Source organism: Beauveria bassiana (genome assembly GCF_000280675.1).
Source record: "Beauveria bassiana ARSEF 2860 unplaced genomic scaffold BBA_S00002, whole genome shotgun sequence".
In the NCBI taxonomy this organism is placed as follows: domain Eukaryota; kingdom Fungi; phylum Ascomycota; class Sordariomycetes; order Hypocreales; family Cordycipitaceae; genus Beauveria; species Beauveria bassiana.
The window spans coordinates 833,292-856,749 of record NW_007930837.1 but is presented as its reverse complement, the minus strand read 5'-3'; the positions used below and the strand labels follow the sequence as shown (position 1 = coordinate 856,749).

The 23,458-nt window shown below is 52.3% G+C and overlaps 3 protein-coding genes across 3 annotated transcripts; 2 read left to right on the top strand and 1 right to left on the bottom strand.

Annotated features, from left to right (window-relative positions):
• Window positions 1-376: 376 nt before the first annotated feature.
• BBA_00914 (SMP-30/Gluconolaconase/LRE-like region) lies at window positions 377-1,704 on the bottom strand (the record flags this gene model as incomplete). The annotated part of the gene is made up of 3 exons (XM_008596011.1): window positions 377-864; window positions 937-1,405; window positions 1,594-1,704. The coding sequence occupies 3 exons, from the start codon at window positions 1,702-1,704 to the stop codon at window positions 377-379; spliced, it is 1,068 nt and encodes a 355-aa protein (XP_008594233.1).
• Window positions 1,705-11,589: 9,885 nt separating this feature from the next.
• Window positions 11,590-12,876, top strand: BBA_00913 (uncharacterized protein; the record flags this gene model as incomplete). The annotated part of the gene is made up of 1 exon (XM_008596010.1): window positions 11,590-12,876. One exon carries the CDS (start codon window positions 11,590-11,592, stop codon window positions 12,874-12,876), a length of 1,287 nt encoding a protein of 428 aa, XP_008594232.1.
• Window positions 12,877-14,148: 1,272 nt separating this feature from the next.
• Window positions 14,149-16,090, top strand: BBA_00912 (uncharacterized protein; the record flags this gene model as incomplete). The annotated part of the gene is made up of 2 exons (XM_008596009.1): window positions 14,149-14,286; window positions 14,408-16,090. 2 exons carry the CDS (start codon window positions 14,149-14,151, stop codon window positions 16,088-16,090), a joined length of 1,821 nt encoding a protein of 606 aa, XP_008594231.1.
• Between the last annotated feature and the right edge of the window lie 7,368 nt (window positions 16,091-23,458).

Genomic DNA, 23,458 nt, shown 5'->3' with positions numbered 1-23,458 from the left:
GATCTGCGATGGCGGGGAAGGGGGGGGGGGGGGCGGTTTCTTTACAAATCGAATGGGCCGAGAAAAATAATAAAAGAAGAGGTCGGTTGGCGAGACAGAGACAGACTAGATAAGCAGATAGAAAGAGACAGACACACATACACATAGCCCCGAGATACTTGTTGAGTACTTCTGATGAAAATAGAGTATCTATTGGTTGTTCGCTGGCATAATGGCCGGTGCACGAACGGATAGCGGCAAGTTGGAATGTCTTGATGAAGAGAAAAAGTACGCCGAAACAGGTCGCATAAGACACCGTTTCATACTGTGTAGCTATCTGAGCCTTTCAAAACTTGACACGGAAACGGTCAGAAAAAAAAAACCACAGATTTCCTCTTCACATTCTAAACTTGAATGGCTGCATGCCGCCAACACCCACATGCACCCGAAAGACAGCGCCGCCCAGCCTCCTACTCTCTTCGTCCTGACCGTCCTCGTCCGCCGCCGTCGTGACGAACAGATCCTCGCCGACAAACTGCACGCACGTCGCGTTTCTCGTCGGCAGCGCCACCCTGCCCAGTACCGCGCCTGTCCGCCCGTCTACGCGCAGCACCGCGGACCCGCCGTACAGCGCCTGCCAGACATGGCCTTCGGCGTCGACGCGTAGGCCGTCAGGCTCCGGGCCTGACGTCGGGTAGCGGTGATGCACCCGGCGGTTGCTCATGGTTCCCGTGGCAGGGTCGTAGTTGTACGCGAGGAGCTCGCGCGTCGGCGAGTGCGTGAAGTACATGGTGCGCAGGTCCGGCGACCAGCCGATGCCGTTGGGGATGGTAAGCCCGGTGACAAGCTCCTCCGCTGAGTCGTGCGTAAAAAGAAACAGGCCGCCTGAGGTCTTGTTAGCAAGCACGATGAAGGCCTAGAGAAAATCTGTCGATTGTGACATGAACCGTTGCACACCTTCAGGCTGAAAAGGACCGAGGCCAAAATCTGTCATACTCCCAAGCAGGAACCGCCCCAGCGGGTCGGCGCAGCCATCATTCGCGCGCACCCGCTCGTTGGGCGGCTTGCAAAACGACATCAACATCTCGTAGCTTCCCCGCGCGACATCCAGTGTCGCGAGGCCATGCTTTACGCCGACGAGGATGCGCTCCCGGGGGTCAACGCCGTGCAAGTCCGCCGTGACGGTCGGGCACACGTTGAGCTGCACGATCTGGGGAGCCGCGCTGGCCGTGTGCTTGTTGGCCGGCGCGTTAACGCCGCGGAAATAGAGAATCTGCTTCTTCTTGATGTCGACGAGGCGCAGCGAGTCAGTCTCGACCTCATAAAAAGGACCCTCGCCGAGGGCGCAGTGCGGCTCCGCCCAAGGCGCCGCGACGGTCCATTGCTGTATGGCGGCCATAGGTCTTTTGCATGCGTGTCTGTGAGGCTGCGGAGGTTGGCAAGTTTGTGCGTTGCAGGATGCAGAGGCAAAGAGGAGGGGAGGGGAGGCGAAAATGGGGCGTGGTAGGCAACAATGGGACGAAGCGCCGTGTGCCGGAGTGAGGGGGCGGGTGGTGCGGATGGAGCCCCGGGCCGCAATGCCGTTTATTACGGACCCGGGCCCGATCAACGAACGCAAAACGCGGTCCAGGCAGCGGCTGTTCTAAAGATGACGCTGCGCAAGTAGCTCAGATTTGATAGGCGATAATTCTTCAGTCGTCCTGCATTGCGCCCGCCGCTGGACATCTGCTGTATGTAACCGATTCGTCTGGGCGCACCCCGAGTGTGACTTGTAATCGTTCAAGCAAACTTGAGAGCGGAGTTCGACCGATTTTCAAGCGAGTCAACATCGTGTTGTGCGTCCAAGGCGTCCAAAAATATCCCAAGCCATCGGCCAGGTGCTTTTGAAAGCAGTAATTACGCTTGCTTTTGGTCCTCGCACAGGTAGGTTGCCACGGGCGCTGTAGGTATCAAACAGGTACACCGCTATCACGGGTTCCTGAGCTCCACGACTAGATCCCAACCTCGTCGATTACAATCTGCACGGCTATCAGCCCACGAGGCCCTGCATGGTGACACATGCGCCTCTCGTTCGTGGGAACGACCAACAAGACTGTCAGACCTCCCCACACAACCGCTTGTAGTCTGTTCCGAAGTAATCACTAGCAGAGAACATCCACCTCTGATGTCTCGTCAATAAACAAAGTTCTTATCTACTCCAATCCTGGATACTCGATGCCCGAATGCAAGGCTCCCCACGTCGCATCGTTTCATTGTTGCAGGATCACATCATTTCCAAGCCACACAGGGGAAAGCCCGGCCCAAGACAAGCTCGAAAGCTCGAAGCTGTGGAAAAGCAAACAAAAAAAGAAGAAGAAACTAAAAGTCTATCAAAGGCAACAGGGAAGCTGCATTAGGACGTGAGTGTGCCGTGATCGTACGTATAGCCACCGATTGACTTGCTTACGGCCGTTTTCTTTGAGCTTGGCACATTGACAGAAACAGCATCAAAAGGTGTGTTTCAAAAAGGAAAAAATAAGCCACCAAAGACTCAAGAGTGCTTCGATGTCTCAGCGCCATAGCCTGCATTGCAAGAGAAACAAGAGGGGGGCCCGATGCCACATGACAGCTCTCTGCGCAAGCATATTTTTCCTGGCTGTAATGCTACCCTCATGTTTTGGCCATCGCGGTTGGTTTTCAGGTTTTGCTTGCGTTTTGCTCGGCAACTGAGACAGTGGCATGCGGAGGCCGTACGTGCTTTGGCACTTTCTTTGGGACGAAACAAAACAATGTCAAAGCACTCCCACTCGGCGCATGTCCGCTCTGGAGACGACTGGCAAGGTAAAGCTTTGCCACACCGATGTTCGCACAAACTTATCCCTGAATTTTTACATGTATGTGACACATGCCTGGATAAATTAGCCTCTGGATGTTCCTCGGGAACGAGATTTGGCGATGGCGTTGCCTTGAAGCTTTGGCTCTCGTGATTGTCGTTTGCGTGCCGACATATTCCTAGTTTGCTTCACGTGGCCATCTCGTTATGCGGCAGCCGGTTCTTAGTTTCTGCAGAGGGCCGGCTCAGGAGTACTGGTTTGGGATCGAAGGTATTTGGAGGCGGCCACCCACCTGCATCTCGGTGGCACCCTCGAGCAAGTGTTTGGCTGACCCATGCATTTCTTTTTATCTTTTCCGTAGAGACATAGAGAACAGAGTAGCCCGTGCTGTCGGCATAGATTGTAATGCCTGCCAGCGATGGCATTAATATACGGTGTGGTAGTCTTTTCCTTCTCTTGATGCGGCTAGTGCAAGACGTGAACATGGCCTTGGAGCCTCTATAGCTTGGCAATATTAACTGACCCTGTTAACAGGACAGCTGTCCACCCTGAAATGGAGCGTCCGTTGAGCGGGCTACTTGCAGCCGGCACCAGCGGCCCGTTGCTGCAGAATGCGCGTTACATAAGAGGAGCAAAGAAAGATGACGAGATGCGCGACGCACCACGTCTGCATGCTGCTGGTGCTCCCCGCCCGCAGTCGTGTTGGGCATCAAAGCCCGGCATGTGCGAGTAGCCACCAGTAGTTAGCCACGCCACTAATAATAGGCAGAGCAGGTCTTGACCCATTGGGTGACCGCCACGTCGATTGACCGAGTTTTTGGAGAGACGGTTGTTGCAGCCAGCCAGCCCCCCCCCCCCCGAAACCGTCTGCTCTCTGACGTGGTACCCGCACTATAGCCTGCCAGCAACGCGGCTGTCCATTGCCAGTTGTCAGGCCATTGTAATCCGGGTCTATGCCATGCTGATAACCAGTCAGATGTTTGGAGAGTGTTGTGGAAGGGCGTTGTGTTTGTTTCGGGCGACTCAGGGCGCTGCTGCTTCCACGGGCGATGGAGTTTGGCCGCCGGTTAGTAGGACTGTAATACTTGACCGACTCTGGTGTGCCCAGTTGGATACGCACGCAGCTGGGGTCGGTACGAAACAGCTCACAGCCAGTCCGGGGTGCCAGAACGGCTGATGGGCCCATGTCCCGCCGACAGCCAGGGTTCGTGGCGCCTGCATGAACCAGGGCGATGGATGACCAGTCCTTGTCAGAATGCCAGTGCCCCCAGCGCGCAGAATATCGGAGAGAGCTCCCGCTAGCAATGCACGGCATATGTACGTTGTTCTGTGCTAGGCTCTTTGGGACGACCTGGAGCCGACACATCTGACTTGCGGCGGTGATCTGTTTCTGTTCGTGTGTATCCTTGTCAGCGGCTATGCAGGTTGGCATGACACACCCAACAGCGCCGGTTGTTGGACCACGGATGTAGGCTCTTTCCTGCTTGTGACGCTTGCAAGCTCCGCCTGATGTGACTTGTGGCCTGCCGCAAAACGCTTCTCACCCAAACTTTGAATTTTCTCTTCCCACAGCTGGCCCCGGAGCGGGTAACGGAAGTTGACCCGGGTTGAATTGCGCAATTAGCAGCCCATAACTTACAGCTCCTCATACCAGTAGCCCATTCTGCGTTACTTCCATGTGGTTAGCTTGCCAGGGTTCGCCGCAGACTACAGCCCATGAATAGAATGGTTGGGGGCGGGTATGAGAAAAATAAAAAGATTCTCCGAGCTGCAAATGCGAAATCGACGGCGGTTCAAGGCCTCAAAGAATTACTGGTACCCAGTGTGCCACGCGAATGGCTTTAGCTAAAATTGGCAAGATTGGCGCAGAGGAGCCCTTTTTGGCCTTCGTCGCCAACTTGGGCTTGGTGCTCGATCTTCTTCTTGCCAAATAGGCAAATGCACGGAAACTTTTGACCGCAAGCCGCCAAATACAACGCTGTCGCTGGCCAAAGAATAGTGCCCTGCTGCTAGTAAAGTTGTTAGTCTGGTACTAAATTCAGCCACGGTCGAGCCACGGCCCGCACGTCCATGTACTAATTAGTAGACACTTGACACTCAACTTACCAGTACTCCGTAGACCATGTGCTAAATGGTTTATACTTGTAAAATAGCTTGCAGTGTCAATCTCCGCTAGGTGGAGCGATTGTACACCTCTCTATCAGTAGCACATCTCCACAGTGATATCACGGAAGCACGGCTCTGGGTGTAATTAAACATGTATCCATACCTTGCAATGGAAGCATGCTCCAAATGTTCTGTAATCATGTGCTTTCTTGCATCCGGATCCCAGCACGCAGGAAACGACTGTACATACATGCGTTCAGCGGGTCTGCTAGGAGCGAATCACACAGTGGCTGCGCAGCCTGGCCCAGCTCATCACTTGCAGTATAGTTAATGAGCATGGCGTTCCCATTGTGAGTCAAGACGAGCAGAGTCCGTCTCGGCGGGCCTCATCAGTAGTATACTCCACTAGAGATTTCCTCTTGACGACTCCTCGACTCCTCCTCGACGATTTCTCGATATCGGCCTAGTATTGCGCACTTTCGAGGACAGTAGTAGATGAGAGATGAGGCTGCTTGAACAAGCTAGTTTTCTTCGTAGCTGATTCGTAATTTTCGACCTTGATATGAATCAGACTATCAGCCTTCTCGACAGTCAAGACTAGGCAGAGAGAGTGCCTAGCAGAGCGCAATATGGCGCCGTAGCAGCCTTGCAATATTGGCTGCAGAACCAGATCTCGCAGGCATCCCTGCGAATTGAGATGATGGCTGACAGTGACAGAACATGCTTAACAATTAACATGGTGACGAGGAAGCATATCCTCGCAGATGGGTCAGCAGTATTATCCGTAGAGAGGGTGTGAGTCGAATTGCTCACGATCCCTTGTCGATCTGCACACCACCTCCCGATATACTCATTTAACATTTCATTTCCTGGGTCCTCCAATCACAAGACATGGTTCCCTGCCCCAAGGTATCGTTGATACGCTGTAAATAGCCTGTGAGTAAAGTAGCTGCTCGTCATCTCGCACCCCGGTAAGCTATTTAAATTCTGGACTAAAAACGTTGCGGCGAAGAGACCGGACAGGGCCGGTCTAATGAAAAGAAGCGCCCTAGGCAAGCAGTGACCCGCGGAACGAAGCACATGATGCCTGCCCTAAATTGCTGATGTTTTGGTTCCCGCGCAACAGTATCCGTTGGTCTGTGCAAAGGGGGCAACATATAGATCAGTTTGTAGCAGTTTCCGAATCAGGCAAGGGTTCAGATACCGTAATTAAACCTTTGCGAGACAGAGATGGCGTCTAATGACGTGCATCAACAAGATACAGACCCTGCCCTTGAAGACGTGCAGACGGATATTGACAACGCTGGCCAGTCCAAGGACAAGTAAAACCAGGATTTGAGCTGATGAGGCTGCTCGGTTGGGGACGAGGTGTAACCACCCTGTCATCCCCATCAGAAAATTGGTATTAGAGCCCTGCTACGGGAAAGTGTGTCTGCCTGATGAAAAGGCGCACGAGGGTGCAACTGCGGTGCCGAGTGAATGTACGTCGAGGTGGATTTCGCGCGCGGAGACGTCGGGCCATCACTGAGCAGCATCAGCAGCCAGGTGAATTGCAGCCGTCGCCTGTCTGCCCTTGGTGTTGGGTTTACTTGCATGAAGCGCGGAGCTAAGATAGAGCAGGCATAGCGCAGAGACAGAAACACGTAGCCAAGTGATGGGCTGGTGCTTGGACCAGCTCGCCAACCACCGTCCATCCGCGCGGCCTATCAGGTTCTCGGAACGAGAACATGACACTTATTAGAGCAAAGTTGGTCACATCTGCATCCAACTACATCACCCGCCAGTGGCTTTGCATAGTAGTACCAAGCGTTGGTTGCCGTACTCCATTTACGTCTTGAAGTTGAAGAATAGTAGCCGTGGGGCCGAGCGGCGCAGATTCTCGAGCTCGTCAGCCAGCGATTGTGTTGAGTAGCCGGATTCGCAGCAAGGCCCGCCTCTATGCCGTAAACTGAATGTATCGTGAGGTCTGGCCCATGCTGAGATGTCATGGGCAAGAGATGACCGAACGCAAACGATGGAGCAGATGTTCGAATGGGCGGTCTTTGGGCCGCTCAACCAAAAAGAGAGCAACAAAAGTCAAGTGGACGAGGTTGACAGGACGTGACGGGTCACAAAGTCGGAGTTGATGATGAGTACAAGCACAACGGCCACCCATGTCTCCTCTTCTCTCTTTGGTATGCAGCTTTCTTTTTTGGGGGTCTGTGTTGCGCTTTTCGGATGCATTTGAGCGGGGAGCAGACAACTTGCAGGGGAGAGCCCACCATCTGTAGAGGTCAAGTGGCTGTGGGTGTGCGTTCCCGACCGTGTGGACGGGTTTTGGGCTCCAACGCTCCAACGCTCCAACGCCACCGCCTAGGCTGTAAGAGCACTAGTTATTTAGCAAGCCAAACTGGAGTTGACTCGAGGTGTGAGGCCAGGGTGGGTTGCAACCGAGTCGGGCGCTGCAGTATGAAGAGAGAGAGAGAAAGCGGTGGAGGGTGTGGTCGAGGATGCAGCAGACGAGACAGGCATGATGACTGTGAGTTTCGGAGAGCCGTGGACGGGTCGTTTGCAGTGTGTAGCGAGTTCAAAGTATGCGATTGGGAGGCATGTGTGCGTATTGATCTCGGACTGCAGCATGCATGCACACACGTGCATGCTCGCTTTTCTTTTTTCTGCGATAGCCAATGCCAGAACTGATGATGGTGATGGTGTTGCAGTTGTAAGCGGCTACACATTGTTTTGCGCTTACCTTGGCAATTGAGAATAAGCAGATGGATGATGCGAAGGTGGATGACAGGGAGCTGGATGGCGGATGTACATTCTTTCTGTGCACATGATGAGTGAATGGTACCGAGAAAGATGTCTTGCTGTTGAAAGGACAATGTAGTACTTGCCCTGGCTGTCTACCAAATGGGATGCGTCCATCACAGCAACACAAGCCCAAAGATACCCCAATTTGGCCAGGCACCCAAGCCAAGGTAGCATCACGGCGTTGCAGCGCAGACTGCAGCCACAAGTCTAAAGCTGCGAGCTTCAAAGTAAGTGATTGCTGCCAGCAAGCATGCAACAAACAACATGTGCAGCACAGCGAGATCGCCACGCAGCCAAACGCAGAGGTGGATGCAGGCTTTGTTGGGCATCGTGCATCGATGCCGCACTGGGCGGGAGAGTCAGGCTGAGGCGGAAGAATGCGGCGGTTTGGTTATTAAGTAGCATTCATGTTGATATAAACAATGACTGTGTTGATAAAAGCCATTGACTGATTACTGGCGTTGGAGTAGGTGTAGATGGGATGATGTTTCCGTTTGCCGCGCAAGTATTTAGAGCCAGGAATGGTGTGGCAAGGGCAAGGCACAGCTACCTGCCTTAGGTAGGTAGCACGGTAGGTAGGTACCTACATAACCTCCTACATAGAGCAGCGCTAAATTAATAATAAACGAACTAGGCCGGCTACTCGCCCAGCCCACTGGTAATAACTGCTGTCCGCTAATAACAAGCGCATGATGCGCAGGATAATTGATGATGAATTGATAGAACTGAGATCAATGCATGGAACCTGGGCCGCAATGGGCAATGGACTGCCGAACACTCACACATTTAACTTAGTCATCCACCGCAGAACATTCTGTCATTAGCGCTGGTCCAGCGTACCGAAATATTTACCGGAGCAGCCCTTTGTGAATTAATTAGGTACCTAAACAACTAACTAGACTAAATGAAATAGTTATTCGTTAAATTATCACCTTGCCTTAACTCGCAAGTAAGGTTAGCTGCAGCAGAAGAGACAGCTCTGCCAGCTCCGCCCAGGCCCAGCAACATGGGGCCAAAAGCCAGAGCTTCCACTATTTACGTACCTACATGTCCACAGAAGATGCCAGACAGACAGACACCAAAACGATTATCCCAGCCAGCCTCATTGCCACTGCGCTGGCAGTCGGGCAAAAACAGCCCTGGCAGTATCTACCGTGCTACCTACCTTACCTAGGTAGGTAGGTAGGTAGGTAGGTAGGTCTAACTACCAGCTCCCAGACAGCCGCAGCCAACTCTCCCTCGCCATTGACTACACCAATACACCTACCTACCAAAACCATTCTGTCTTCGCGTACCCTCTACTCCATACGCTAACACTAGCTCCCACCAGCCCGCCCGCGCCCACCTCCGATTAGCCAAGCTCTCACGGCTCCTCCCTCTCCTCTTGTCCACCGCCTTGTTGCTTTCGTGCCTAACCTTGGGCCGACGCTCACGACAGCCCAGCCCACGGCGCGCTATGATGCAAACTGGCCCCGTACAACAAAGCCACCAAGCTCTTCGCGAGCCTCTCCTCCATCGTCTCGGGTCGCTTCCGCCAATCCTCCATCCCTACTAGTCACCGTCCATCACGACACAGGCTGAAAGAGTACAGCTTTTACTACCACGCCCCGAACGGGCTCTACTTTGGCGGGGCTACGAGCCTGGTCTTCTTTCTTCCAATCTTTTTCCACGCTGATCCGAACTGCCTTGATTGCCAGCGTGGCCATGCCATGCCGATGCCGATGCCGCTGTCATCGGAGACACTAACAAGACAGACAGGAATTAAAAAAAAAGGAAAATAAAAATAAAAATTTAAACCGAGAAAATAAATCAAGAGAATTAAATATGCCTGCCCAAGCTCAACTCACCAAGAACCATCCGAACGGCATTACTTGATCGGCGCCGCATCGCCCTTCAGTGAGACCAAACACATGGGTATCTTCCCTGCCCCATGTATTTGCTCTTGCACTCGCCCGCCATTTCTTATTCCCAGCAACTTGGCTTGACAATCCAGTCGCTGCAAGCGGTACTGCTACATACTCAAGTCTGATACCATGTCCTGTTCACTTGAAATGGGTGGCCGGTTAAGCCCTGCTTGCCCTGCCAGGGAGGGGCGTCTGTGGAGGGGGGGGGGGGGGGTGGTCACCGTGTGGGTGCCATGACTGCGAAATGTGTACAAGCGCATGTATGTATGTACTCTATTGTACTCCGTAGTCCGTACTCTATGGGCCATGCTGCGCTAACCTCTCTACTCTCGTGGTGATGAGATCAGTCCGCTGCTTGACAAGCCATTGAGCCTGCCCCCCTGCTCTGGCTTTCTGTTGGAGAAAGTTGCGACACCCATGTCCCAACTGATCCTGGTCCGGTTGCCTCTTCCAAAAGAAGCATGCCGCCAAATATCTTTTCTTATTTTGTCCTTCTCTCCCCTCAACTCTTTGCTACCAAGGGTTCGTGAACTTGAGGAGGGTTTGATCTTCACCACTCGACCGGCTTGGACGTCTGACTTGTATTCTTCTTTGGTGTTGCCCATCAATAAGTTCTAGAGCTAGACTTTGACAGGTGCGCATAGACAACCTGGCCAATCTTGTCACTCCAGCTTTCATGGGAGCGCCGCGTTAGCCTGCCTCTGTTCCTGCTGCCCATCCTGTTATATGGTCCGCTCTCCCCTCTTCCGCCCAGCCGCCCAACGTCTTCAACTCCTTGAACAGCACTTGTGGATTGCAAGCTCCTTATAGTAAGTTCAATCATGATATTATCACACCGCCTTCAGCAAGTTTGCAAGCACCAACTTCGTTGCTGCTCTTCTTCTTGATGCACTTTGCCGCCCAACGAGTTTCGAAACGCCCTGTGCATCCCAACGCAGACAATGGACTACAACAAGACTAACCTCAAGGTAGCCCTCAGCGGCGCTGAATTTTCCAAAAAGGTCCATCTTTACACAGGATCATTGTCGCATCTGCACAGTCTCTCCTAATTTGCAAAGTTCGACCTACAATCTTTCCTTTCAGCACCTTGCATCGCAATTCAGTTCTCCACGCGTCATTCTTTCCGCAATCAGTCAGGCCTCGTATACTTGGTTGACCCAGGATTGTCCCTGTATGAACGACGACTTGGCCGGCTTTGACTGCTCCTTGAATCAAGAGGCCAAACACACGAGCAGAAACGCTATTGTGTAGGTGTCGATACGGAACCTCACCCCCGCCAAAAGCCAATCAATATCATTGGGACTCTTTGGGTGTGCAACCCGAACTAGTCCTAAGCTGCAACGGACATCCTGGCGGACTCACAATCTAGCCTGTGGCAACAGGCACCACACACGAAGCCAAGCCCTGGCACTGCAGCCGCCGCCGCCGACTCTTCAACATCAACAACTCCAAACTCGCCTAGAACGCCAGTCACGCCTTCTTGGGATACTCGCCATATTGATTCTGAAATATCGCCCAAGGGTACAGCCATCCAGGACTTGCTCGTATCATCGGAGAGTCAATGTACCTACGCTAAAGGCCTGGGAAGCGTAGGGCATCAGGTCTCGATGTCACAGAAGGGCCCTGCATCTCATCATGCTTCGCATCCATCAGTGACATCTCCAGTTAAGTTTGAACAAGTATCTCCTCACACTCGTCCGATACAGCCTAGTCAGGATGCACCTCACAGCCGGGGGCCCATGGCCGGAAATGGCCAACTACCTGCGCTGCATACTCAAGGCAAAAGTCTTGGAATGAACAGCCTCCTGAACCCGTCACCAACAGGGAATCGCCAGGTAGAAGCGCAAGGTAAGTATTGGAAAGACTTGGAACACCCTGCAAGGATACGAAGTGCAGCACGACCTGGAGGAAACGTTCGGGGAGAAGTCGCATCTGCATCACTGCCAGGCACACCAGGAGCAGGTGGCATGATAACCCCATTAGGCCGACCCGCGATGTCTGAAAGAAACTCTCCTGCCATGGCATATCCAGTTCCAACAGCGGATCCGAGAAAGTCGTTGAGCCCCAAATCGATCTACAGCATCACCGCTCACGAGTCGGATGCACGGCAGATGCTCGCGGTTGCTGGCTCTAAAAGGCCATTTTCATACGCGGGCGACGGATCTCTGGAGCTCAAAGCGCCACCGTATAGTCATCATCCGTCGAACAGTCTTCCTAATACCAGTACGATGGCATCTCCGCTAAGGGCTGCCGCGCAGCCAGTCCAACACATGGATGGGCGGCATCATATTCATGCGCCAAAACACCCAGAAGAATATCAGCCGCACCCGGAAGGACCGCACTATCCTCCGCACCCGGAAGGACCGCACTATCCTGCGCACCCAAATTATCATCATGGCAATCATGGGCCGCCTCACTCTGCTCCGCAACCTGACACAGCATCTACCGAGGGCGGATTAGCCTGGCCTGACATGCGTCGACCAGCCTTGGGAGGCCCTGTCCTCAGCTCTGATGGCCAGGAAGCCTACATGACTTTGCCAGGCAGCGAGACACCGATCCCAGTTCGAGTTGATTATTCTCATGCGTCGAAGAAGGCGGACGAGAAGCGCCAGCGCAACGCAAAGGCCTCCACTCGGCATCGCAAGAAGAAAAAGAACATACTGGAAGAGAATAATCGCGAGCTGCTTGATCTCAGGCAAGATCATGTTAAAATGTTGACGAACATCGAACACCTTACACGCCAACGCGACTTTTACCGTGAAGAGCGCAACCGTCTCCGAGACATCGTTCTTCGCACACCCGTCATTAGCCAGCATGCGTCCGGACCACCGAGTCCGGTCTCAACAAGAAGTGCAAACTCTCATGCAGGAGTCAGTCCTATGGAAGGCCAGCCACGGCCGTTGCGCACGCCTTCTCGGGGCTACATTAGCGAAGCGTCGTCTGTCGAGAGGCCAGCGCAGCGACGGCGGACTGACGATCGCCCGGAGTACTCGGCCAATTACTCTACACAGTCAGGGCCTCCGCCTACAACGTTGCCTCCTATGCAGTCGCACACACACCCACAAAGCATGCAAACCCGGCCCATGACGGCTCACCCGACTACACACCAGAGAAGACTGCCGCCGTTGAGGGCCATCGATGGGCCGCCTCCCCACGAGATGCATTCAGGACATACTCCGCACGAAAGAGACCCATCTACGGGGGAATGGCGACCTGCGCATCCGAGACATTATGAGACTGGATGGGCTACCCCTCGAAACATTGACAACCACCAGCGATGAGACGTCGTCGCAGTCAATCCTCTTGCAACCCAAACAGAGACCTCTCTCTGTACGGGCTTGGTCTCTGTCACTGCACTCTGTTGCATCGAAACGCCACTAACGTATATCAAAATTATTTAATTTACGAACTATTCAGCCTTATATTACACCATGTCGTTATATGATCAGGCAATCTCTTTTGCCATGAGGAGTAGGGATACAGAGCTATTTGTCGGGCAACCGACTCGCAGACTAAATTCGGGCTGCAAGATTATTTTTCGTTGGCTTGTGATTATTGTACCTGATTTTTGTTTTTCTGAACATTTTTGATCCGACTGTCTTTTCTGCGCAATGAAATTTGGCTGTGCTGGAGTTGACAAAGAAATAACTTGATGGCTACAAAAGGGCGGAACACTCCGAAACTGAGACGGCAAGAGGGCAAGCCTCACTCCACAAAGTACTTGTTATGATGCCCGGATTGGTTTTTTGGATTTCCTGAATTTTTGTTTGATGACTTTTTATTCCTTTTTTCCCTTTGTATTGGCGTGGATTCGTTGCTGTAAAGCCAGGGCTTTTATGCACGTTCGGAATACATATACCCGATCGCTTTTGGAATGTGGTTTCGTGTGTTTATATAGCGAGCGAGGATACCTTGAGCGGTCATTTTCCAGATTGATACTTTAGCAAGATTGCCAATACCCCAAAAATATATATAAATTTTCTTTAAGAGTGTATAACCTTGGGTGGTGTCTTATCGAAGCCATCTATACATCTATACGTGCTGCCTGTAAACACCATCCGCCTGCGCATTTCGGTTTGTGCCATCATAACGGCTAGATACTTGCGATTTGAACAAGATGTACTTGGTTTGAATCGTCTATACTTTTCCACACACTGCCTGTAATTTTAGGCCATTCACAAAAATAAAGTCCGTCCTGGTTGACGTACTTCATCTTCGCCTACCTTATTTATGGAGTGGCGCGACCCACATATCCTGCGAATATCTGGCCTCGACCTCACGTCGATCCGATTTGCGAGCAGCAAGCCTTTTGTCACTCCTTTTCGTACTATTCGTCATTGATAATCAGCGCATCACCGCACACTACGTCTCCAATACCGACTGGAACTTGTCGACAATACATACAGTCCCAAGCTACATACGGAGTGAGGTCACTCGCGAACCGAGCCGAGCGCAAAGGGACACGGCTAAGCGACGAGCAACAGCTTTGCGCAAGTGTTGCCTCGACACGAGAATTAGAGACAGTATCGAAACGATACTCCATCACCCACACCATGTCTCAACCGTTTCCAACGACGTATACAAGGAGCGACTACCCGCTCTTCGCCGTCGACTTTGATCCGGAAGATGACTCGCGAATCATCGCTGGCGGCGGTGGCGGCCCAAATCGTTCCGGCGTGCCCAACAAGCTTGTACGACCACCTGCTCTCGAATAGCGCTATGCTATCTTCTAGTCATATACTTATGATTCTCCATTATTCTGCGCATACATGGCGGGATTTGCTAACGTGTTTGTGCGCGCCACTGTTATAGACCGTTTTGGAAACCTCCAACGCAGACGACTTGCGCATCGTTGGAGAGCTCGATTTGCCACGCGACGAAGACAGCATCATGTCCCTCGCCTTTACTGGACGCAAGGGAAAGACTATAAACGTTCTTGCGGGCGTCAACTCGCACACGGATGACATTGCCAAGGGCGAAAATAAGCACCTGCGCAGCATTGCAATCCGAGGCGCCGGTTCCGACACCAGCGTCAAGGAGGAGCACCGCCACCCGCTCATCATCGACTCAGCTACGGCCGTCTACCAACGGCTGCTGCGAGTCGCCGGAACCCTCGGCGCAGCGGCCTCGGCCAACGGCAAGGACCCTCAGATTGCCCTCTTCGACGTCCCCAGCAGCAAGGGCAGCACGCTAAAACGCCGTGGGACAATTGAGCTTCCCAGAGAAGCAGAGGACCTCGACGTCTTGCAGCTGGCGGATGGAAGTCACCTCATGACGTACTGCTACGGCTATGAGCTGTTTCTGGTCAAGCTGGGCAAGGACCAAGAGGATCCGCAGCTCATTTATACAATTCCCGCCGAGGAAGCCAACCGGCCCAAGTTTCGCTTTGCTCGATTCCTCGGGCCCGAGTTCGTACTCACTGTTGCCAATATCGGACGCGCCGGTGCTGTTGTCCACGGCTTCCGCTTACCAAAGGCTGGACAAGAAAAAGCACGCCTGGCCGTCTCGGCCAAGCTTGATCGCAAGACGCAAGCCACAGCCTTTGCACTCGCAAGCCTGTCGCGTCCTACCTTCGGTCCAAAGGGAGGCATCGAAGCCCTCGGCGACACGCAATTCGTCATGGCTGTTGCTCGCGGCGACGCTTCCATTTCTCTCATGTCGCTGACGCACGTCGCGTCGCCAGCAATCAATCTTCTCACCAAGCTTCACCCTCTGACGACGCTCCAGGGCGTCCACGGCAACAGCGAAATCACGGGCATGGCACTGTCCACCTTTATTATGTCTACGAAGAAGGCAGTAGCGGGAGAGACGCAGTACCTGAAGCTCGTGAGCGTCACAATGTCGAAATCGATTGCGCTGCAGAGCATCCCGCTCAAACAATTCATTGACACGACACCACGAAGCAAGAACGCGCCCCCCCGTCCCGTCCGCTACGTTACCAAGCTTGATGCCAGAGCGCCCACTACAGCCAGGACTGCGATTACGCTCTTTTCGTTTGTAGTGCTTCTGCTTGCGCTCATTGGGCAGTCCATTGTAGAAATCATGGGCAAGGGCTATCCCATCCTTAATCCGCAGCGCTTCTTCCCAGGTACTTCGACGCCCGTCGCAACAGCTATTGTTGCGCCACCCGTGGTCCAGCAGCATGCTGCATCTGCTGTCGCCGAGACGTTCCTGAAGGACGACCTCCTCGCCAAGATTGTCGGCGACGGCCAGGTGCCTACAGAAGTTGTCGTTTTGTACGCCGAGACGCCTACCGCGGCCGCCGGCGAGGAGGAAAACGCCGCCGCCACGGCGGACATTAAAGTCGCAGTCCACGACGAGAAAGCCCACGGGCCGGGCAAGTCTTGGGAAGATTTGTCAGAGGCGGCGCAGCAGGCGTGGAAGGCTCGTCTGCGTGATGCCGGCGCATGGACGCAGCAAATGGGCGAGAGTGTCTTCAAGGGCATTCTCTTTGGCGAGATTGGTGGCGCTATCGGCCATGCCATGGCCGGGTAACTGCCGACACGCACCACCGGCGGCCATGCCGGTTTCTTTTGAATTGTATCTGGACGGGAGTTGGTTGGCAAAGCCAAAAGCGGCCTTTTTAGAAATTACTCGAATGTATTGGGCGAAGGAGTCTGTACATTATTACTTTGTCGACATTTGAATGCCGCGCAAAGCCCTTTAATAGCACGGGATGCTGATGCCAGCAGATGGAAACGATGTGATTTGAAACGCCCAAGGGCCCGCAAATAATGGTTTTGATGAGATGTACAATAAATAGTCTTGATAAATTACAGTAATTGGCAAGCCGAGATGTAGTAATCAACGCTGTGCCTGGGTTTTGGTCACGATAGCAACTTGCTGCTCTCTGGCGTCTTATAGCTAGACATGCCATGCCTCTCTCTCTTTTGGCGGAAGTAGTAGTTTGATCAAGAATCAAGACTATATCATTTGATGCTTCCAGTGGCAGAGCATGTCACGACCTCAACAAGAAGCTCAATGGCACCACGCTACAAGTACTGTTTATTTCCTCGGCACCATCTAAATCCGGCAGGGTGGCGCTTAGGAGCCCAACCTACATGCAATGCGACTTCATCAAGGCGAGAAGAGTCTTTGCCTTGTTGTCCATGTCGAACGTCCTCGACCAACTAACGCGTGCGATGAAACAGGGGCTGAATAACGCTACCCTTGGGCGAAACGTTCCCAATCACAATCACTTTTCCACCCCGCTCGACCGTTGGGGTCTATTCTTTCACGATCCCTCTTGCTTACACACACACACACACACACACACTGTCTCTCTCCATCTGTCTCTCTCTCTTCCTCTCGCAGCCTCAAAGGTCGCCGAGAATAAGTAGATCCGTACCAGCGCATTGGCCTTGCCATGTTTTTCTTCTTACCCACTCCCAACCTATCAACTACTACTACCAACAGGCGGTGACCCAAAAGCAACGACGGCGAGCCCATTACCCCGGCTTTTTGTTATTTATTTTCCATGGCAGAGTTGATTTCATCTGCGGCCCATTCTGTAACCATGTCCATGAAACATGGCTAGCGCATCCTTCTCTTTTTCCTTTTACAAAAGGACATGTAACCTTGCGCCCATGGCACTTTGCTCAGAGATCTCGAGTACGCAAACACGGCTCGTGACACAATCCCGTCCGTGGAGGCGGCTTATCACGCGACTACAAGCAGCAAGAGCAAGCTTTTACCAGGAAAATCTTATAGAAAGGGCCACATGCTGCGCGACTCTGGGGTTGGTGGCTGGCCGTGCAGGCGGGCGTCATGGTCACACCACCCTCTACCTAGCCTAGAGGTTTTTATCCAACTACAAATTGACTAGCGCTTTCGGTTCTTGTCAAGAGGGACATTTGGCTCTCGTGTCTTTCTTTTCTTGTGCTGCCCCCTTACAATTGGGACATGTTGAGAGCCAAAAAGGGTGCCGTTGAACTAGCACTGCGAGATTATCAATAATGATACGACGGCAGAGTTTGACAGCGGGGACGCGCGACGCGCAACCAAGAGGTTAATAATAGCGGCTCTCCAAGTTTAACAGGGACTAATCTTATTCGGACTCTTGGCTGCGGCGTGGTTCGACAGTGGTGCCTGATTCAGGGTCGCATCTTGGCTGGAGAGACCAGACGAGAGCCGCCTTTGGGGTTGACCGACCGCGGGCATACAATTGCGTGATGTTTATGGCCTCGTTGCAGAAAATGTTTGGCGAAACTTGCCCGATTCCGCGCTGTCCAGCAGATCTGATAATGTACGATAAAGGGAACTCAAAAAGTCTCGCATGAGGTGTAAAGCAAGCATAAAAATAGCAACACTAATTTTATTGGGCATCAACAAGGGTTCAGCTGGTGCGACAAGAGAGAGAAGAAATTGAACTTGTACCTACCTGAAGCCGCCGTTTCCCCACTGGCAGACTAATCCGTACTATGTAACTACCTATTTATTAGGTATGCATCCTGCAAACATTGATTTGCCTGGGAGGGGGAGGGAGGAGCTTGGACGTTGCTGAAACCGTCGTGCCAACTGTGCGCCCACTGTTAGAGTCTGTCATCAGAAGCCGTGAGAAAAAATATGTTGAATTGTAAAAACAGCTCCGTGCTGAAGAATGCATAGTCAAGAATGGAAGCAAGGCCAAATCAACGACTCGAGGCTATTGCATATTGTCGAGTTCTCGTTCCCTTTTGCGTCATTGACGTGCTGATCTCATGCCTCTCGGAAAGGTACTGGCCGCCTGTCAAAGGGAAATACAAGGTTCCGCTGGATTATCGTGCGAGCCCGCATGAACCGGTTTGTTTTCTTACTTTTTATGAAAGCAAATGTTTTTACCAGCAATGCGTGCAAGATTATGTACTCTACGGCGCTGTCAATTATTTACCAAGGATCTGAACAGCGGAACAACGTGGCGATGCAACTATCATATAATCATTCTCTTATTACCACTACTTTATATAATTTGGGAGGAGGCAGGGATCGTCATTGGTCACGGAGATGGTAATAAGCGTATATCCTGTTGATCAACTGTTGCGCTAGTTGGACTTCTGGCAATTGGCCCCCTCTGCCCCCGTTTGCGCCCCGACAACAGCGTTTGGAATGGTAGACGCAGCTGTCCCCTACTACCTATCCATACCTTACTCTTCGATAAAGCCAGAATCACTTTGCACAATCATTCGCCCAGCAAGGAAGAGAAGAGAAGAGAAAAAAAAAAGACATGCGGCGAAGAATCAGACGATGAAGAAATCGTAGTTCGGGTCCTTGCCGGATCCATGTGCTCATCCTAACTAGCAAGTCGTCCAGGGGACCGCTGCTGATTTTCCAGAACCCCGATTTTGAACTGCTAACTTGATTTTTCTTGCCCCTTTCGGGGGCCATTTGGGATCGGCAGGTTCTATTGCGGGAGCTAAAAAACCAACCAGAAAAATGTGCCGGGTGGGCGACGGCGGCGAGACGGCACCATCAAAGAGAAAACAAAAAGAAAGAAAAAGGTTGTGTCAAGTCCCGCTCGGCTCCAAAGAAAAAAAAAAGGGGGGAGGGGGGTGGAGGGGCATGGAAACTGGGCGGGAACCCCACCGACCATCACGTCCTAGAGGACCTGGCGATGCGACCATGTACTATGTAGAGAGGAGGGATAACTTGGAAAGGATACATAGGACTGAGGGATTCGGGTGAGAGAGCGGCAGTGGCGGCAAGCGCGGGGGCTTGAACGGATAGTTGGATAGTTGGATAGTTGGATGGAGGAAGGGAATGTGACGGAGAGACGGCTGGTGGGCGTTTACACATCAGCTCATCCAGCATTCAAGGGCATTTCGGTATTCGGCAACCTCTTAGGTAGTCTCTCAAAATTGCTGCTAATTACCTCTTTGCCAACTCACACCACTGCACATTAGTTTACTTGGAAAGAAGAAAACGACCGAGCGAGCCAGCTCCAGCAGCCGTTTTTTCTGGCACAAGAAAAATCAAGAAAGAGCCCGTTTTCATACGCCCATCGAAAAAAAATAAACGAGAACAAGTGGTGACGTTTCAGTCGCTCCAGCTTTGTTTCATCGTCGAGCGCGACAAGTGAAACATGGTGTTCAATCCCATAAACCCGCGCAGGTACAAAGAAAGTAAGTGCACGGACAGTTTTGTGCATCTTGTCGTCGTCTTTTTGGCACAACCGCATTACATGGTTGGACTGTCTATTTCATCGCGTTTCTCGCAGCTATAAATCCATGCCGATCCGTCTGCTTTGAATGGAGGGAGGGGGGGCAGTATAAAAGGAATAATCAATGAAAGCTCCAAGGTTTGACATTCATGCGTTTTGCGGCTTTGCCGAGTGGGGGGAGGGGAGCATGGACTCGTGTATGAGGGTACTCGGTGAAAAACGAAAAAGTACGGATAGAAAGAAGAAGAAGAGGAAGAAGAACAGGAAGAGGGGATTTGATTTTTAGCGCCTCGCTTGCGTGGGCTCATGCGTTCCATCATGTCCCACGCACGGTCGGGTTCGCCCGTTGGTCAAGATGTGGAAAGGCCAGCAGCACAAAACCATGTTGAGGCGCTCCAATCACGGTACAGACTGCGGTAGATGCTCGATCGCGCAAATGAACAAGCAATCTGCTGTATGCCAGGGACGGCGAGGCGGCACGGGTGCGACATAAACACGGCGACTTGATCATGACCGGCGCGAGTTTGAGTCGATCGATCATGTATCCGTAGTATTACCAGATGCTTGGCAAAACCACAGATAAATACAAGACGGGAAAAGAGCGAGAGATGCACCAGTTGAAGCCTGTCGGTAATGGGTCGTCGCTAGCTGCTCTTTTTTTCAACCAGCCGCTGTAAATATAACCAACCACTAACTTGAGTATAGTTGCCAATTGCGCCAGCGCCAGACGGCCCGTCTTCAGCCACGCTTATCAAGTCTTCCAAGGCTGAGAGCCAAGTCGAGCACCGCCAAGAGATGCTGGGCATAACTACAGAGCAGGAGCAGGAATAATTTATGGAAAAAAAAAGAAAGAAGAAAGAAAAAAGAAAGAAAGAAAGAAGCAAAGGAGATGAAATAGAGAAAGAGACAAGGGAAAGATAAAACGAAATCTTTGTTTCTGACTCTGTGCCAACGAATTCGCGACCCTACTGGTGGCAAACGAAAACAAAACAAAAGGGACGAATGATGAAAATGGGGGTCTTGTGGCTTGCAAGTTGCAGGGGTACGGGACAAGGCTATGGCAAGCCATCATTGCTCAATCGCTCTTCACCACGCCGCAAGTGGCACTCTCGCCCGTGTGGCCAGCGGCGCTAAACCCGATATTGACCAACAGGAGGTGGCGATTCAGCTGAGATGCTTCCTTCCTAATCAATACCGACTAAATACGTACTGGGTAGGTAGAGAGAGTCAAGACTTGAGAGAGAAAGAGAGGAGGCGGAAAAGAGAAAAGTCACATTGTGAGAGTAGCGAAGACGTCTTGTGTTGTAGCTAGCGGGATGCGCTTGGGCAACACCTTCTGCATCAGGTACTGGAGAGACAATGTTGCAACGCCCAGAACGGGTTGCGCAATAACCTGAAGAGGAAACAGAGCGCAATCGTTTCTGTTGAAATGAACAGTTGGAAAAGTTTTTTTTTTTTTAAACAAAAAAATTGAGGCTGGCAGGCTTGTGCTTTTCTGCTTGACCGTTTTGAAGCCGTTGGGAGGGGGGTAATACTGGCACGAATCCCTGCCCTCTCCTCTCACTCCTCCCAGGCTCGCTGCTCGAGGCTGAGATGAAGAATTGACGGTGCAAGTGGCGGTTGCCCCCCTTGTAGATGGGCTGAGAGCCCGTCGTCTGGGTTGGCTCTGGTTCGGCAAACGTCCAACGACGACGGACGAGCGCGTAGACGCCGTGCTGACAGTTGGGGGCAGCCAATCTATCGCATTGGGGTCAAGAACCTTATCCTCGACTCACAATGTTTTGTTTCTTTCGTGCACCATTATTAGACGCGACTTTAGCTTGTCTTACACAACGCAGTTTGTCGTTGTACGATAGATAGTGTGACCCCTAAATAGTAAACATCACATCACCGGGCCTCCAATAACTACAGCTCGTAGTTTGTGAGAGCGCCAAAGTCGCTGTATACAGGGCGTCTCTGCGGGGAAACGTCGAGCAACAAGCCAACTTGTTATGAATCACCTGCTGCTGCGCTTACATGCATAGGGATGAGCCAATCGAGGGCAAGAAGAGGGTGCATGATGGATCTGCGCACAAGAGAACCATTAGACGCCCCGCGGTGGGAGGTATGCAATTCTTTTTCCCTGCTTCGCGGACTCTGTCAACACACGAGGCACTTGTGCAAGTGCTCGAGGCATGCCTAGCTTGTCGCTGTTGCACGAAGTCGATTGTTTTCCAGAGAGAAGCGCCACAGACCCAGGGACTAGTTTAGCTCGCGGGCCAAGGCCCATCCACGCCAGCACCCGCTATTGAAGTTTGGCACGCGTGCTATTACTGGTCGTTGGCATAATTAGAGCCAAAAGTACGCTTTCTCGGGCAAGGCTGGTTGGTGGCTTGGGGAACTGTGCAAGCATGCAGTCCGGGGCGGTCAGCAGACAGAAAGAGCGAAGCTTGTTGCTTGTTGGCATGGCCGCCTGTGTGTATCAAGGAAAATCGAGGCCCTTGCCATGTACAACACAAGGGAAGAAGCTGGGTTGGCCCGTGGCCGGGGAAATGCGGCCAGCGCACGACGGCGGGCAGGGGAGCGCACGGCATTATATGGACCAGGGTGGTGGTGGTTGCGGACAGTTATGAACAGGGTGTAGGAGAATTGTCGACCTGCGTTAATATTGAACGCCCACTCATCGATTAGGATGTAATTAAAAAAGTAGATTTGGCCAGGGAGAAAGAGAGAGGCAATACCGAGGTTGGCGTGAGAATAAGATGAAGCAGAAGAGGAAGAAGACGACGACGACGATGATGATGATGATGCGACGTCCCAACTATCCGGAAGTTGATGGGACGGCTTGCCATGGATGGGTACCGAGTGGAAGAGGCCGATCTGTCTGGCGGCAGCCGGGAAATGGGCCTATCCTGTCTTATTTCGTTGGCGAGTCGAACGACTGTGAGTGTCGAGTTGTGTGTGCGTGTGTGCGTTGTGTGTGTGTGTGACGAGATCTTCGCCGCTCTGGGGGGGAAGGTGGCCTCACCCCACCACAATAAAGGGCCACGGGGACTAGCTGCTAGTATCATGGGCACATCCCTGAAAATCCGCACCACGGATGAAAATAGGTGACTTCGTCAGCTCTGCGGGTCACACCGGGGGAAAGCGATGAGATTGGCGGCCGTCATGGTGGTGTGATGCTGATTGCACTCGGATGAACAGGACTAGATGCAATTCACACGAGAAATTGGGCTGCTACAGAGGCTTCAGAGAGCATCATGTACTGTAGATGTGAGTGCAAGGGCCATTCGGCAGTCAGGCGCTTGATGGGGTACGATGCAGAGAGGAGGCTACTGTAAGTAGTGTAAAGAAGTTGCTGGCAGTATCCGCAAAGCAGCATATTGGGGATCCAGCCATGCGCGGGCAGGCGCAAGGTGTACGAATAGAGAAAGGATGGAGAGGGTGAGGAGGGAAATAGATGGATAAATAGATGGGTAGATGAATGAGAGATGGGTAATGGCACGAATGGTTCATGTTTGTGCAGCGTCTTTAAGCTGGCATACTTGGGGGTGGCCGGGGATAAACAGGATGCGGGAGCAAGGTAGTTGGGCTGGTGATGGTTTTTTGCATGTGCGTCAGAGGCGTTTCAGGCAGAGGGTGGCAAGAGGAGTGTGCAACGAGACGAGGAAAGTAGGTGAGGGCTAAAAACTTTAAGCACTGGTAGAAAAGGAAGAAGGAGAGAGATAGCAAGAAAGAGAGAGAGGGGG